This window comes from Onychomys torridus, chromosome 5 (assembly GCF_903995425.1).
Source record: "Onychomys torridus chromosome 5, mOncTor1.1, whole genome shotgun sequence".
NCBI classification, from domain to species: Eukaryota; Metazoa; Chordata; class Mammalia; order Rodentia; family Cricetidae; genus Onychomys; species Onychomys torridus.
This window is the reverse complement of record NC_050447.1, coordinates 94,655,788-94,673,559: the sequence shown is the minus strand read 5'-3', so window position 1 is coordinate 94,673,559 and position 17,772 is coordinate 94,655,788. Positions and strand designations below refer to the sequence as shown.

Sequence of the window (17,772 nt, the reverse complement as noted above, 5' to 3'; positions counted from 1 at the left end):
TTGGCAAATAAGAATGTTGAGAGCAATGTAGATGTTGGAGGTCTGGCCTGTGAAGTGTCAGGAGAAAGCAAGGACCCTGCTGTGACTGTTTGTATGATATTTTGTATTAAGAATCAGTGGTATCTGGTCAGCTGTTCCTGAGGAATCATTTGTAATTGATTAGAGACTGATACCATGAAAGTAAAACCTTTGCTTTATTGGGACAACTAGTGCTGGTTAGCTGGTGCTACAAAATTAGCAGTGATTGAGAAGAGACCAGCGTCACTGGGTGAAATCCTCTGAGAGGTGTTTCTACAGGGTCAGCACATAGAAGCCATGATCCAATAGTGGCCAAGGCTGAAACTTGTATTGGCAGCTGAACTTGATAATGTGTAAGGGTCTCCCAGGTATTACTGATTTTGAAGGTTATGAAGGGAGTCATGAAGAATAGTTGAGGCTGGACATAGTGACAGTCTACTGGTGAAAGTGTATCCTCAGTTGCAGTAGAAGCCTGAGGATTGAAGGAATAACTGAGAGAAGTTGAGGTTTGGCACCATGTGGCAAGGTCAGAGTCCCTGAAAGAGCCCAGAAGCTATTGGTGAAGGTGAAGCTCAGTTGCAGTAGAGACCTCAGAATTCTGGAGATGACAGTACCATGGGACAACAACCAAGTACAGCAGCATGTGTGGTGTGGAGTGGGCCTGAGCCTATGAGACAAGCTGTCCTCTGCCGCAAACAGCAAATTTGAAGGCATGGGTCTCTTTTGAGCCCAGAGGATTGTGAATAGGTCTTAGGCATCAAACACTGAGACTTCTACACCATGAAACTTTGTTTTGCTTTGATTTGACTGTGACTGTGAACTGATGCTTCCCTCTTGTAGTATGAAAATATTTACCTCATTTTTAAAATTTTGACAGGTGCTCACAGTTGACTTTGAACTTTTAAAGAGACTTTGGAGTTTAGAGAGACTTTAAAGTCTTAGAGAGACAGGATATTTTAGAGAGGCTTAAAGTCTGGGACTCTGGATATTTTTTAAAGACTGAGTTTTTGAAGACTGGGTGTTTTAAGAGTAGTGATGTTTGACATTGTGATATTAATGTTAACATGACATCTGGAGGACAGAAGGAACCAGGAAAGTTGTGGTTGGATAGTGATGTTTGTGGACCAGGAAGGTTGTGGTTGGATAGTGATGTGTTTGTGGACCAGGAAGGTTGTAGTTGGATAGTGATGTGTTGTTTGTGGACCAGGAGAGTTGTGGTTGGATAGTGATGTGTTTGTGGACCAGGAAGGTTGTGGTTGGATAGTGATGTGTTTGTGGACCAGGAAGGTTGTGGTTGGATAGTGATGTCTTTGTGGGTCAAGTTGGCAAGTGGTTAATTGTACTGACATGTATTCTCAACTTGAATAAGCTAGATTCATTTAAGAATAAAGAACCTCAATTGAGAAAAATACCCTCAATGGATTGGATTTCAAGCAAATCTGGAGGACATTTTCTTTATTGATGATTGATGATTGACATGCAAGGGCCTAACTTGTGGGAAGTGCCACTCCTGGGAATATGGTCCTAAGTTTTCTAAGAACTATAACATGACTGAGCAAGCCATGGGGAGCAGGCCAGTAAGAAGCACAACATCATGGTTTCTGCTTTATTTTCTGCCTCTTGAATTCCTGCCCTAACTTCTTTCAATGATAGACTGTGACGTGGAAGAACCAGATGAAGTAACCCCTATCCTCCCAAGTTGTTTTCAGTTGTGGTGTTTTATCATAGCAGTAACACACCAACTAAGACACACTGCTTTGTGACAGTAGCTTGCTCTGTTCAGGCCTATCACAAAAATCAACATTTCTAAAACTAAGAATCCCTGAGAATCCAGAAATAATTGTTTCTTAGACTGTGGCTTAGCAACATACACATTACTCTGTATAATATCATTTTCTTATGATAAACTTACAGGATTGGCACATTTCTGTTGTATGCTTTGGACTCCCACATTTGTTATCAGACGGTCTCCTGAGGTACATCCTAGCTGTCTTCTTGCCAGCAAGAAAGGGCTAGCATTCTTCAGGTTTTCTATAGATTAGGTCTCACTCACCTTTCCTCCCAGCCCAGCATCTCTGAGTGTTTTTACTTGGAGTAAATAAAATAAATCATTTCTTTCCCATTTCCTTTGCATGTTCTGGAGTCAGGTACACTTCCTTCAGCTGTGTCTTTCCCTTCCCCTGCCCTCTTTCTCCTGAATCCGGTCTTTCCCCACCCTTCTTCTTCCTTTACTAGAAAGCTCCAAGTCTTTCTGTTGGTTCTCCTTGGTCCGGAGAATGTGACTTCAATGCTCAGACTGTTGATGAGATTCTTGCAGGATTCAGTGTATTAATGCACTCAGCACACCTTTCCACTTCAGACAAGAATTTTCACCTAGGCTCTTCCCCAGTACAGATCATATAAGACATTCTTGGGAATTTGGGACCTAAGGATGAAAATATGTCTTCATGCTTAGCATGCCAGCAGATCTCCTTTTCCCTTTGATTCTACATCAGTTGATCAAAGCAAGACATTCATGCTAAAATTCTGAAGGTCTTCTGGCTGTTAATTTGGTGCTTTTAATTGTACACAATTTTGTATATATATAAACCATGAGATGCAAGTTGAACAATTATTTTCCTCTGGTATTTTGATCTTGAATATGCCATGAACATGGAGTGAATGATCTACAATGTTAACTAATGTTTGTTTCCTTAGTGGAGATCCTGAAGACCATAAAAGAGGCAGGATTTGAGTTGACCTTGCTGAAGGAAATGCACCTGATTCCAGAGCATGCAAACAAAGTTTATTTCAAAATAACAGGAAAAGACTTTTATAAAAATGTCTTGGAAGTCTTATCTTCGTAAGTTTCTGAAATGTGGTTGTTTGTATTGTAGAAGTGGTAATTGTACACTCTAGAAACTGGGAAACACAAATTATTTTTTAACAGCTTTCTGTCTAATCTGCCTCATGAAAAGACACCTTGTTAACTTTTAAAATTTATTTATTTTTACAATTTCTTCCCTCCTTCCTTTCCTTTCTGTCCCTCCCTCTTTCTGTGTCTTTAGTTCTACATACTACGTGTAGAGGCTGGCAGGGTTCAGGTTCTCGATTAGCCAGTTCAGAACTATGCTTAAATCTCCTTTTCTGTAAAATGAAGAGGAAACCATGAGACCCACTTCACAGGAAGGGAAAATGACTGAGAACCTGCACCATGAACACTAAGAAAGTAAAGCTTCAGATGCATCTGGGGAGAGTTCATGATTCAGAATATGTATTTAGAGAATTGTGTGAGGGTGAGGCAGGACAGAGAGGCAGGAGGGGCAGGAGGAAGAGGTCAGGGTGCTCTACAGATGACCAAAGTTTCTGATGACCAATTAGACTGGCTGTACAAGTGGCTTTGCATTGAGCTGAGGTAAGACATCTTTGCACTAGCACATCTAGGAAAGGAGGGTAGTCTGTGCAGGATGCTTTTTTGCAATGGAGGCAACCCCTATAGGACTAGAGCCTGAAGGGTGGACCTGAAGCAAAAGTCCTGGGTCCATGACAATGTTTGTGTGGTCTCCAAAGTAATAAAACTATAAATCCATTCACATCCATTCTTTAGAATTAAATTACAGCACTAGAATAACACAAAATTTCTTGAAAAGGGAGAAATTATAGGAAGCACAGGATCATATTGTTAGTGGAAAATGTTCTGAATAGACCAGAAGCATTCTTTCCTTAGCCCTGTATTCAATCCTTGAAGGAGCTGGCCTTCTAAAAGAATTGCTATTTTCAGGGGCATGTCTATAATCATGGTTCTGACCAAGTGGAATGCTGTTGCAGAATGGAGACGTATGATAGGTCCAGTAGACCCAGAAGAAGCAAAACTACTCTCCCCAGATTCCCTCCGAGCCAAATATGGAATAGACATTTTGAAAAATGCTGTCCATGGGGCAACTAACATATATGAAGCAGAAACCACCATCAGTAATATGTTCACAGAGGAAAATGAGGAGGATGTGGAAGAACACTAGAGTATGTACTATGAAGTGTACACTTCAATGACTTTTGTTTTCTTTTTTAATTTTATTTTTGAGATTATAATATAATTACACCTTCCCTTTCCTCCCTCCAAACCATCCCCTATACCTACTCTGACTCTCCTTCAAATTTATGGCCTCTTTTCCTACTGTTATTGCATGCATATTTGTATATACAAATATTCCTAAATGTAAGCTGTTTAGTCCATGTAATACTGCTTGTATATATGTTTTCAGGGCTGATCATTTGGCACTGGACAACCAATTGATGTGAGACACAACCTCACAGCAAACTCCCTGATCCTCTACTTCCTCTTTCACAATGTTTTCTAAGTCTTAAGTTCAAACAGTGTTTAGTAGATATACCCATTGTGTCTAGGCTCCATAATTCTGCATTTTGATTGGTTGTGGTTTTCTGCATTGGTCCCTATCTGTGGTGATAGTTTATCTGTGACCCCCAATAAAGTTTATCTGAGGATCAGGGGGAAAAGCCAGCCACTATAGTAAGCATAGAAGTCAGGCAGTGGTAGCACACACCTTTAATCCTATCACTCAGTAGACAGGGATCTGTATGGATTTCTGTGAGTTCAAAGCCACACTGGGAACAGAGCCAGGCATGGTGGTACATGCCTCAAATTTCAACACTAGTTAACCATAAAGGTCTGGAGTTCTGTACAGTCAGACAGGAAGTGACAGAGCTGGGTAGAAAGAGGAAGTGATGTAGCTGGGTGGAGAGGAAATGAGATGGCAGAACAGAAAGACATATAGGCGTGGGTATACAGGAAGTAGGTCTCTTTGGCAGAGGATCTCCAAGCGGGTAAGAATGTGGCTGGCTTCTTTCTGATTTTCTGATCTCTCAGCTTTTTACCCCAATATTTGGCTCTGGGTTTTTATTAATAAGACCTTTAACACTTTGTTTTACACACATTTATTGCAAAGAAAACTTTCCTTGATGAGAGGTGAAGACTACACTTATCTGTGGGTATAAAAACAAGTGTTTATAGAATTGTTGTTAGGGATCATGCTGATTTAGTAAATTAATGGTTATAGATTCTCTTTCAATAACCATGGCTTCACTAGCACTGAACAGTTAGCTAGGTTTCCAATACCAGGCATCGCTTCCTTCTTGTTAAGCAGGTCTTAAATCCAGCCTTAAAGATGATAACCAATAACATATCAATCTATGTGTGAAATGTTGTCATCACATTCCTTGGCCAAGCTGAGGTTCAGTGTCTACAAAAAACTGAGGAAACTGTGAAGAAAAGAAAATCTTACAGGAAGGCCCCTCCGGGATAGAACAGCATACTATTTGTCTTAGTTAGGGTTTCTATTGATGTGATGAAACACCATGACCAAAGCAACTTGGAGAGGAAAGGGTTTATTAGGCTTAAACTTCCATATCATAGTCCATCACTGAAGGAAGTCAGGACAGGAACTCAAATAAGGCAGGAACCTGGAGGCAGGAGCTTATGCATAGGCCATAGAGGGGTGCTGCTTAATGGCTTGCTCCTCATGGCTTTCTCAGCCTGCTTTTCTACGGAACCTGGACCTCCAGGCTGGTCATGGCACCACCCATAATGGCTGGGCCCTCCTCCATCAGCCACTAATTAAGAAAATGCCCTACATACTTGCTTACAGCCCGATCTTATGGAGACATTTTCTTAATTGAGGTTCCCTCCTCTCAAATGACTTTAGCTTGTATCAAGTTAAGATAAAAATTTTCCAGCACACTGTTCCATGTTCTATTTGGCCATTCAAACACTGAATCAAAGTATTATGTATAAAAGTAATTCTATAAATCAAGGCATGGATGTTCATGTTTTGGAAATCTGAATTGTATATATGACTTGAGCTATGGTTGAATTAAGCATGCTCCTGCAGACAAATGCAAATCCAATGGAATGAAAAGTGAGTAAAAGGCAGAAGCTAGACTTCTTAGCAGACCTACACTCAGCTTATAGCTTCTGTTGAGAGTAAGTCTTTCTCCTAACTGTATTTGCCCTCCTTTTGCACCAGGAGCAGCATTATTTGGAGATTTCCATTTAGTGTATAATTCAGTGCAGGACTGTGAGGTATACATGTTTCATGGGTAGGAACCAGACAAGATAATATTGAAATATACCCAGAAATGTAGGCTGGAATTTCAAAGTCAGAGATAAAGAGGCAAGAAAGAGAATTTGGGAACTCAGGTTTTCTTTTTAAGTTTCTAAGTACACACATACATACCCACACCCACCCACACCTACACACACAAACTCTCGTGATGCTAGTGTGTAAAGATCATCTGTTGGATGCTGCATTGCTGTGCCTTCTGTGCTGTGGCTATGCAAATTACTATGGGGGGAGTATTATGAGTCTCTTTTAGACATTCAAGATTCATTTTTTTCAACTCTTGCTAGATGCTGCAGAGCTAGGTATACATAATTCTTTATTCTGAAAGAGTTTATGACAGTAAGAACAGAAGATAGGAAATGCCATGTGTCCTAGGCCTTTTGAAATAAACAACAGTGATTTTAGCATATGCTTATAGGAAGTAGAGCAGGAAGAAGTGAGATACAAATTACCCAGGCAGGACACTTGGCAATAATTGATGCAAAGTATTACAGAAGCCTGAACTAACTTGGGAACAGTGAGTTTAGGATGGGTGGATCATAAAAATGATTCTTAAAAGGCTGCAGTGCACATGGGGGATTTGATCATTGGCTGCTGCAGTATCAAAGAAATGAGAAGAGACATTCTTCTGGCTTCAGCCACTGAGTAAGTAAGATCATAATTCTCAGACAGAAGATTCAAAAGTGAGAAGTCATTTAGAAAACACCATGTTGTTGGTCATATGTGGTAGATGATATCCACAATTGAAGATAAATCAAGTTATAGGAGCTAGAGAGATTTAGAAGATCCCCAATGCAGTGATATCAACACAATGTTGGAGCATGTGCCTGTCCTACTCATGGGACATAAGAAGAACATTACCAGAAATGGTCAGAAAGAGATTTTTCATCAATCTTGGAAGTAAAGGTTTTCAGGAACCTGGAAAATTATGATTCAATATAAGGGCAACGTAAGATGGTCTAGAATGCTGTGGTATTTTCACTTATATTGACTTCTCAAGAGAATGACCATGGGAAGACACTAGGCTGAGTTCCCAATGTCAGACCCTAGTCTCTGGTTCCAAAGACAAAAGAAGAGATTTTATAAAGTATTGTGTTTGCCTGATTTTGCTTTTCCAGATGCCAGCTGAATAATAATTACATGTATATTTCACCTAAGCTGAAAACCAGTCAACTGGAAAAGTGGGAGTATTGCTTGGAAATATTGCTCACTAAGAAATCCACAGTTTGTGGCTGAAAATTAGGGCTAAAAGGCATATAATAGATTGTCTGAGGTCAGAAAGGGGTTAAAGGAAAATGTCCTTAGGAAATCATAGCATGCAAGAGTGCTAGTATGTATTGGGGGATTTATAAATTTTACAGATACCCAGAGCAGTATACATGCTCATGAAAGACATGGAAGTCCTAAATTTTCACCGCTGGCTGATGTGTGCACTCAGTTTAAGCAGAAAGTATAAGTGTCTTGATTTATAGAAGCAAAAGTGTCAATGTCTTAAAAAACATTTAAGTACAAAACTAATCTGTAAATATGGAGAGATATTGTGTTGCTGTTGTTGAAGCTGGCTTTTATCAATGACAAACTGATAAATACAAAGTAAATTTTCACCAATCCAAAAAAAAAGTACATAGATAAGTGGAAAGGTATCCTATGATCGTGAACTCAAAAAACTACTATTATTAGAATGAAACTATTAACCAAAGTGATCTACAGATTAAAAACATTCCTAACAAATCCCTCCACTTTTTGCAGAGACCCTCAACCAACAAGTCACCACCCCATCCCAGGTCCAACAGGATAAAAACTCACATCAAAGACACAACCAACAACCTAATTCCAAATGCCTAGATCCCATGGCAAAAACATAAGCAATATGAAAATACTAGATAATATGTCCCCCGACAAACTACCAATCTTATAGTAATGGTCTCTAACAAGCATAATTCAGACAAAACTCAAGACATGGAACTCAAAAGAATAAATGGTTCTTATAAACACACACAAAAGGCTCAAGGAAAGAAAGAAATAAAAAAATAAGAATTACAACTACTCCTCAAAAATTCCAAAATATAAAAATAGAAAGCTCCTTTTACAAAGCCAGTCTTAACTGTTGTGCCCAAACTATGTGAAGACACAAAAAAGGAGAGTTACATGTCACTGTCCCTGATGAACACACAAGACAGTACATAAAAATGAAATACAGACACAAATACCAAAAGATCAAACCATGGTCAGGTTGGCTTTATCTCAGAGATAAAGAAAACTCTTAGAATTGAGAAACTCAACAAAGCTGCAGTGTACAAAATTACTATACGTGGCCTTTCTATATACCAATGGTAAACTCAATTATAAGGAAATCAGAGAAACTATCATTTACAATACCCAAAAAAAGATACCTTATGGTAAAAGCTAATCAAGTTAGTAAAAGACCTCTATGATGAAAACTTTAAAACTGAGAAATAAGAAATCAGGGAAGACATTAAAAGATGGAAAGACATTTCATGCTCATAGATTAATACAAATGATACTGTGAAAAATGGACATCTTTCCTCAAACAGTGTATATATTCAATGAAATTCCAATAAAAGTCTCCTTACTAGCTATCACAGAATAGAAATAACAATCTTAAATTCACATGGAAATACTAAAGATCCCCAGATAGCCAAAACAACAACAACAACAACAAAAAAACCAAAAACAACAACAACAACAAAAACCCAATGTTTTAGGCATTATTACTATATCTGGTCTTAAGTTGTACTCCACAGCTATATTAATAAAAGAAACAATTGCATGGTACTTGCACAAAAAACCAGACACATATATATTATTTGAATAGTAGATCCAGACTAAGCCAAAGAGATCACAGCAAACCTATTTTTGACAAAAATACACACTGGAGGAATGAGAATCTTTTCTTTTTTATTAAATATATTTATTTTATTTTTTCATACGGATATTTGTGTTTTAATTTTACATATCAGCATGGGTTCCCCTGTACTTCCCCCCCACCCTGCCCCTGCCTTCCCCCCACCCCCTCTCCCCATTCCCATCTTCTCCAGGGCAAAGACTCCCCTGGGGATTCAGCTCAACCTGGTAGATTCAGTCCAGGCAGGTCCAGTCCCCTCCTTCCAGGCTGAGCAAAGTGTCCCCGCATATGCCCCAGGTTCCAAATAGCCAGCTCACGCACTAAGGACAGGTCCGGGTCCCACTGCCTAGGTGCCCCCCAAACAGTTCAAGCTATTCAATGGTCTCACTTATCCAGAGGGCCTGATCCAGCTGGGGGCTCCACAGCTTTTTGTTCATAATTCATGTGTTTTCATTTGTTTGGCTATTTGTCCCTGTGCTTTTTCCAATCTTAGTCTCAACCATCCACACTCTGACAGTCCCTCATCTTTCTTGACAATTGGACTCCTGGAGCTCCACCTGGGGCCATGAACAACCTGGATGTGAGTGGGGGTAAAGAAGGGCAAGGTTCGAGGCAAAGAGAGCTTATGGGGGCAGGAGATCCCAGCTGGATCGAGAACAGAAAGGGAGAACAAGGAATAACAGACCATGATAAATGAAGACCACATGAGAACAGGAATAGGCAGAGTGCTGGAGAGGTCCCCAGAAATCCACAATGATATGATACTTCCATTGTAGACTACTGGCAATGGTCGAGAGAAAGCCCGAACTGAACTAGTCTGGTGTTCAGATGGCCAAACACCCTGACTGTCATGCTAGAACTCTCATCCAATAACTGATGGAAGTGGATGAAGAGATCCTCGGCCAGGCTCCAGGTGGAGCTCCAGGAGTCCAATTGTCGAGAATCTTTTCAACAAATGATGTTGGGTAAATTAAAGGTCTACATGGAGGTGAATGAAACTTGAGTCTTAACTCTGATTCTGCACAAAAATCAAATCCAAGTGGATCAGAGACCTCAATGTAAAACCTAAGACTGAAATTGCTAGAAGAAAGGATATAGAGCACTCTACAACATATAGGCAGAGTAAGGAATCTTCTAACTAGGCCTCTTGGTACTCGTGAAATAAAACCAACAACTAACAAATTATAATTCATGAAATAAAAAGGCTTCTGTGCAACAAAGGAAACAATAAGTGAGGATATAAATGTGAGCAAATCTTCACTAGCTGTACATCTGACTGAGAATTTGTTGCCAAATATTTGCTTAGACTATAAAGATGTATCTCTGCCTAAGGTGCTTTCTGATTGGTTTAATAAAGAGCAAATGGTCAATAGATAGGCAGGAGAGAATAGGTGGGACTTGCAGAGAAAAGAAGAAACTCGAGGGGAATCTAGGCATGGGGATTTCGCCAGCAGACTTGAAATAAGTTGGACATATCATACTGAGGAAAGGTAAAAGCCACATGGCCAAATGTAGATTAATAGAATCAGCTTAATTTGAGTTATAAGAGCTAGTTGGGGACAAGCCTATGCTAAAGGCCAATCTTTTATAACTAATAAGAAGTTTCCCTGTCATTATTTGGGGGCTGGTGATCCAAAAATAGTTTGAAAGAATGGTTGCTACAAGGATTAATATCTAGAGAAAAAAAAAAACAAGTAAATGAACTACCTAATTAAAAAAAAAGCTGCAGATTCATTCAAAGAATTCTCAAAAGAAGAAATATGAGTGGCTAGTTAGCACTTTTTAAAATGTTAAACAGATGTAACCATTTTAAAATTAAATCTACTTTGAAATTTAATTTCACCCCAGTCAGAAAGGTTATTATCAATAAAATAAATCTTAGCAAATTCTGGCAATGATGTGGGAAAAGAGGAACCCTCATTTACTCTTGATAGAAAGGCAAACTGGTCCAGCCACTATGAAAAACAGTGTGGAGATTCCTCAAAAAGGTCAAAATAGAACCACCATAAGATGCAATTATTCCACTCCTAAGCATATATCAAAGGACTGTCTATCCTACTGCCCAGACACTTGCTCATTTACACTTATTGCTGCTTTATTCGAAGTAGCTAGGGAATAGAATCTGTAGATTACCATCAACTGGTGAATGGATAATGACAATGTGGTATTTATACACAGCAGAATTTTTTCCAGCTATTAACAAATATGAAAATTGCAGACAAATGGGTGAAACTGGAAAAAAACTGCACTTGAGTGAGGTAACCCAGGCAAGAAAAACAAGTGCATGTTCTCTCCCATATGTGCATTTCAGCCTTATTCCATTATTTTGTGTATTCAATTTAAAGTTCCTATAGGTGACAGAAGTTTGGAATAGACCACTGAAAAGGGGTGCCTTAAGAGAGATAGGATAGTAGATCAGATCCTAGGTAATACATAAGCAGGGGGGCAACTGGGGTTGGAAATTTTTAAGTTGAAAGAGGATGGGAGGATAGTGGAGATGGAGTGGGGAGGGAGAGTCGACCACAATGAAGGGGTATGAAAGACCTCCAATCTTATAACCAAACAAACTGCTCTAAAATTAGTCTGTAACATTGCCATTTATCTTATGAAGTGTATGTTTTTTCTTTTCGCAGAAGTTTGGGACAGTAATGAGGAAGTATTCATCAACATAAAACCACAAGGCACAGCCTTCTATGAAAAGCAGTAACCAAAATTCCTCCAAGAAAAAGACATGTCAAGATGAAAACTTGCATGGTTATGCATGGTAACAATAAAATCCATAACACCCCTCAAAACAGGTTCATATGTCTATTTTTCAGCAAGGACAGATGGAGGCAAGAAATGACAAAAGGTGAAGAGAAACACGAGCTAGAAAGAAGTCTAGTGTGTATGCAGCCTTCAGAGGAGTGACTTGGGAGAGAATACTGCAAGCTTCTAAGACTTACAAGATTTGGAATTGACAATATTAGATCTGACAATAAATTTACCAGCCAGAAAATCTAAGAAGGTAGAATGTGGATAAAAACACTTTCCACCCCAATTTTAAAAATATTTGTTTTATGTCATGTGTGTGCACATTTTGCCAGCATACTTGTATGTGCACCATGTATATGCTGCTCGGTGCCTGCAGAGGTCAGAAAAGGGTGTTAGGTCTCCTAGAACTGGAGTTATAAGTAGGTGTATGTGGGTGCTGGGATCCAAACCCAGGTCCTCTGCAAGAGCAAGTGCACTTAACCCCTGAGCCATCTCCCCAGCCAGAGACTTGTTTAATTTGCAATCTCACTATGGGACTGTGCAGACCCTGCTGCTAGCTCCCTGAAGGTATGATGATGCTGCCACTATCTGCAGAGAAAGCAACAGAAGTAAGTAAAAGTTTTCATTGAGTTTTAGCTTTTCCTCTCTCTGGTGAAACTGTACATTTCTTGCAGTGAAGAACTCCTGAGCTCAACATCCAGATTCATGTGCAATTCCCAGCCACTAGATGTCACCCCCTTCTCAGTCCACTTAAGACTGTACTCTGGCAATTGAGCTAGGAAGTTAGAACTCTATGACCTGTCCCATCTGATGTTAGTAATAGATTACTCTCTTGAAAACTATAGTGCTCCAACACTGCTCGATGGAACTGAATGATGGTTGTGAGTGGTACTTGATTATGTACACTCTGGTTACATGAGAATTGTTAAGGAAAACATTTCTCATTTTTCTTAAATTACAAGTGAATTTTTAACTTATTTTTTTTAGACTATCACATGAGTATTGTATGTACATCATTCTCACTACTTCCTCTTCTGCCTCCAATGCCTCTCATGTTAGTCCAATTCCATCTCAAACTCATGACCTCTTCTTTAGTTGTACACATACACACACACACACACACACACACACACACAAAAAAAAAAAAAAAAAAAAAAAAACCTACAACTGCTGGTTCCATTTTGGTATTGCTTTGATGTATATGTGTTTGGGCCTGACCACTTGAGATTGGATAATACATCAGGGTGCTTGTTCCTGGTAAACACTGAATCCCCTTCTCCCGAAAGCCATTAAATTCACATAGCTCTTTACCCAGGGTAGGGCTTGTGAGATCCATGCCCCCATATATATTGGCATGTCAGTTGGTGTCATTTTTCAGACCTAGTTTAGGTGACCGTATTGTGATTTCATGGATATGGATTCTTTGCTGTATATAAAAGATAGTCTTCTGTAGTTAAGAGTTTTCCTGCCTGGCCCAGTCAGGACAAATCTCTCTCACCCACCAGTCCCACAGTCGCTCAGACCCAACCAAGAAAGCACACAGAAACTTATATTGCTTACAAACTGTATGGCCGTGGCAGGCTTCTTGTTATCTACTTCTTCTATCTTAAATTAACCCATTTCTGCTTATCTATACTTTGCCACATGGCTTGTGGCTTACCGGTGTCTTTACATGTTGCTTCTCATGGTGGCGGCTGGCGGTCTCTCTCCCCAGCCTTCTACTTCCCAGAATTCTCCTCTCTCTTGTCCCGCCTATACTTCCTGCCTGGCCACTGGCCAATCAGAACTTTATTTACACAGAGCGATATCCACAGCAGTCTTCCAGAGGGGTTGCTGGTCCTTTGACCCTTAACAAGCATTCCATCTCTTTACAAGATGTTCCTGGAGTCTTAGGTGTAGGGATTGTGTTTCAGATGTATCAGTTGGTGTTGGGCACCCATCATTGCTTGTTTTCTGAATTTTGACTAGTTGTGGCTTTCTGCAATGGTCTCCATCTTCTGCAAAAACAAAATTCATTGATGAGGAGTAACAAGTCCACTTATCTATGTGCACAAGTGTAAGTATTTAGAATGCAGTTAGGAAGTATATTGACTTGGGGGAGTGGCAATAATAGATTCTCCTTTAAAGGCTGTGACCTGTCCAACTCCAAGTTCTTGACCTGGTTTATAGTAGCAAGCATAAATTCCCACTTATTGAGTGGGATTTAAGTTTAACTAGTTGACTATTGGTTACCCCCAAGATATAAGTACCACTATCACGTTCCTGGACATGCCTTGCTGTGTTGGTCATTGTTGTGGTTCATAGGCTTAGAGATGGGTCTGTGGATTAGTTTTCATCCTTGACAGCTTAACAGCACCTTTAGATACTGTGAGAGTCCTCAGGGAGGAGGTGTTCAGGTCAGTTCCAGCTCAATTCCTTCAAGTGGTTTCTTCAGCATTAGGGTCTTACCTTCAAGTTTCTGGGAGCTAACCAAGGGTAATGACAATAATCTACATTGTTTGGGAGTCTCTTGGGCTTCCCTGATCACAATGGGAAGGGATGTTTTCTCATATCTGGCACAGAGGTTTTTGCTAGATGGCTTTTGGGGGAAGCATTATCATTCCAAGTGTTATAATTTTATTTAAATATATGTATATATTGTAATATATATGTATACACACACTAATTTATAGATATATATTTTCAAGTAAACATAAAATAATTTTCCCTGCGGCTTTCCCAAACATCCCTAGTGTTATCTATTTTCATCTCTCCCTGCCCCTTTTCATTATTCCCCCTCCTGTCATCCAGTGAAAATGCCCTCTTCCTTCCCCCCATCATAGCACCTGTGCCCTACTATCCCTTGGTCCCTTTTTACTTCCCTGATTTCTTCAATTACTCCAGGTTATATGCTATATCTAAAGATACGGAGCCAGCGTCTTAGTTAGGGATACTATCACTGTGCTGAAACACCATGGCCAAAAGTAACTTGTAGAAGAAAGGGTTTATTTGGCTTATAGATCCTAAATAATGGTCCACTGAGGGAATCCAAAGCAGGGAACTGAAATGGGGCTTGAACTTGGAGCCAGGAGCTGATGCAGATACCGTAGAAGAATGCTGCTTACTGGTTCGCGCCTCATGGCTTGATAAGAAGCCACAGCTCCTCCTCCTGTACTAGTTAAGAAAACGCCCTACAGGCCTTCCTGCACCCTGATTTTATATAGGCGATTCCCCAGTCGAGGTTCCCTCCTTTGAGATGACTGTAGCTTATGTCAAGTTGACATAGAACTAACCAGCATAGCTAGGACACTCAAATAAGACAGAACATCTGGCGTTTGTCTTTCTGGATCTGGGGTACCTCATTCAGTGTAATGTTTTCTAGTTCCATCATTTACTTGCAAATTTCATTATTCATTTTTCTTGATAGCTGAATAGTATTTCGTTGTGTATATGCATTCTGTTTTCGTTATCAGTCCATCACTCGGAGGACATTTAGGTTGTTTCCAATTTCTAACTATTTTGAATAGAGTGGAAATGAACATGGCTGAGAAAGTATCTGTGAAATAGGATGCTGAGTCCTCTGGGTTATATATCACTGGGTCATATGGTAGATCTACTTTTGGCTTGGTGAGACTTCTCCATACTGATACCCAGAATGGCTGGACCAGTTTGCAATCCCACCAACAGTCAGTGACAAAACACCTTTTACCAAATCCTTGCTAGCATTTTGGAGTCTATTTTATTTTTAATCTAAAGGACTCTGGCTACAATGAGATGAGATCTCAAAACAGTTTTTATTTGCCTTTCCCTAACAGCTAAGGATTTGGAGCACATTTTAAAGGTATTTCTTAGCCATTTTTTCCTTTTGACTACACTCTATTCTGACCTATAGTCTTTTTGTTGTTGTTTTTCGAGATAGGCTTTCTCTATATAGCCCTGGCTATCTTGGAACTCACTTTGTTGACAAGAATGGACTTGAACTCAGAGATCTGCCTGCCTCTGCCTCCCAAATGCTGAGATTAAAGCATTTGCTATCTCGCCCAGCTGAATGTAGCTAGTTTTTTAGTTGAGTTGTTCATTTTCTTGAGCCTTTGCTGATTTCTTTGTATATTATTAATCCTCTCTCAGATATATAGCTGGAAAAGAGTGTCTTCCACTCATAGGCTGCTAAATCCAACAGATAAGCAATTGACAAACATTTATAATGGAACAAGTTAATGAATAAATTTTTATGACATGGTGAGAAATATGAACTTGCAAGCACAGCATTTTAATCAACCTTTTCAAGGATCCAGAACTGCTGTGTTAAGCATGATGATGAAGTGAACTGGAATTCAGACATGTAGATCAATATAACCCAAGAGTGAGTATACATCACTTAAAGCTATATGATATTTGACAAAGATGCCAGAAATACATACTGGACAAAAGACTGCATCTTCAACAAATGGTGCTAGGAAAACTGTATGTCTACATGTAGAAGGATGCAATTAAACCCACATCTATTGCCCTGCACAAAAATCAACTTCAAATGGAAAAAGGCCCTATGTGCATTTTAAACAATTTGTTTTAGTCAGGTATGGTGATGCATGCCTTTAATCTCAGCACTCAGGAGGCAGAGGCAGGTGGGTCTCTGAGTTCAAGGCCAACCTGACTTACAGAGCAAGTTCCAGGGTAGCCAGGGCTGCACAGAGAAACCTTGTCTTGAAAGAGATAAATATAAATAAATAAAATACTTGTTTTATTAATGTGTATGTGAATGTACATGGGTTCCCAAGGAGGCCCAGATGAGCTCCCAGAAAGTATCAGATGCCCTGAAGCTAGTATGACAGGTCACTGAGAGTCTCCCAACACAAGTGTCAGGAACAGAACCCATTTCTTCTGCAATAAGCAGCAAATGATTTTAACTGATGAACCACCCCTCCAGATCACCAAGTATATTAAAAAAAATGTAAATCAACCATTGGTTGTCTGCGGATTGTGCTGAGAAACAAGTCTAGTAAAAATCTCATCTTCACTACCTCCTTCACACACTCCATCACACTGGACTCCACTGACCTCTGTTTCCAACAGCCTGGATATGCTCAGGTTGCTGCTACATGATCCCGCTATGTGTCATACTGCAATTGCCTAAAAGGTGCTCCAGAACTTTGAAAATATGAGAGCTTCCCTAAAATTACTATTGCATTTTGCCAGCAGATGGCAAGCTATGCTCAGTTGAGTATCTACAGGGCTCTTTCTGTACAAAGACTTCATATGCAGCACATAGAGAGAAAGACCATTTCTTCTTGTGCCATTAGTGTGGGATTTTTGTTTTGGTTTTCCCTTTGCTTTTGTTATTGTTGTTTGTTTTGTTTTTGTCAACTTTAAATAAACTATAGTTTTATGCCTATAATAAATAAGTAGTCATCTGAAATAAAGGATCCCCATTGGAGAAGAGACCTCCATCATATTGGCCTGTAGGGCAAATCTGTGGGGCTTTGTCTTGATTAATGATTGATGTGAGAGGGCCCAGGCAACTGTGGGCAGTGTGACCACTGGACAGGTAGTCATAGGTGGAATAAAAATTTAAGCTGAGTAATCCATGGAAGAGAAATGTAGCAAGCAGCATCCCTCCCTGGCCTCTGTGCCAGTTCCTCCTCCTCCTCCTCCCAGTCCCCCAGCCCAGCTAACCACATCTTGAGCAGAACATTCTCATGCAGCCTATCTGCAGTTTTGAGAGATCCATTGTTTTACAACATAAAACAAATTGCTTGAGCCAACTAAAGCTTTTAAAATCTTTGTTAATGGGAACTTTTGAAACTCTCATCTCCCTGGCCTGCCCCTGCTATGGCATATAGTTGTAGTTTTATAAACCCTACTCTGCTTTCTCCTGGGTGGAGAGTCCTTTCTGGCTTGAGCTTGTTCTCTACTGCTGACACATGGACTCAGCCTTCACTGAGGGGCATTGTCCTGTTTCACAAGTGGGTACAGCAGTTTCTGATCTGCTGGGGAAGAATTAGTTATAATTAGTAAGACCCCAGAACCACTGGGGCAAGA

The 17,772-nt window shown here is 39.8% G+C and overlaps 1 protein-coding gene across 1 annotated transcript in view; it reads left to right on the top strand.

Annotated features, from left to right (window-relative positions):
- Nme8 (NME/NM23 family member 8) overlaps positions 1 to 4,016 on the top strand; it is a 46,879-nt gene extending 42,863 nt beyond the window's left edge. Inside the window, exons 14-15 of the mRNA XM_036188892.1 lie at positions 2,716 to 2,860; positions 3,779 to 4,016. Of these exons, the coding sequence (XP_036044785.1) occupies positions 2,716 to 2,860; positions 3,779 to 4,016 (383 nt within the window). The remainder of the gene's footprint in view (positions 1 to 2,715; positions 2,861 to 3,778) is intronic.
- The last annotated feature ends 13,756 nt before the right edge of the window (positions 4,017 to 17,772 follow it).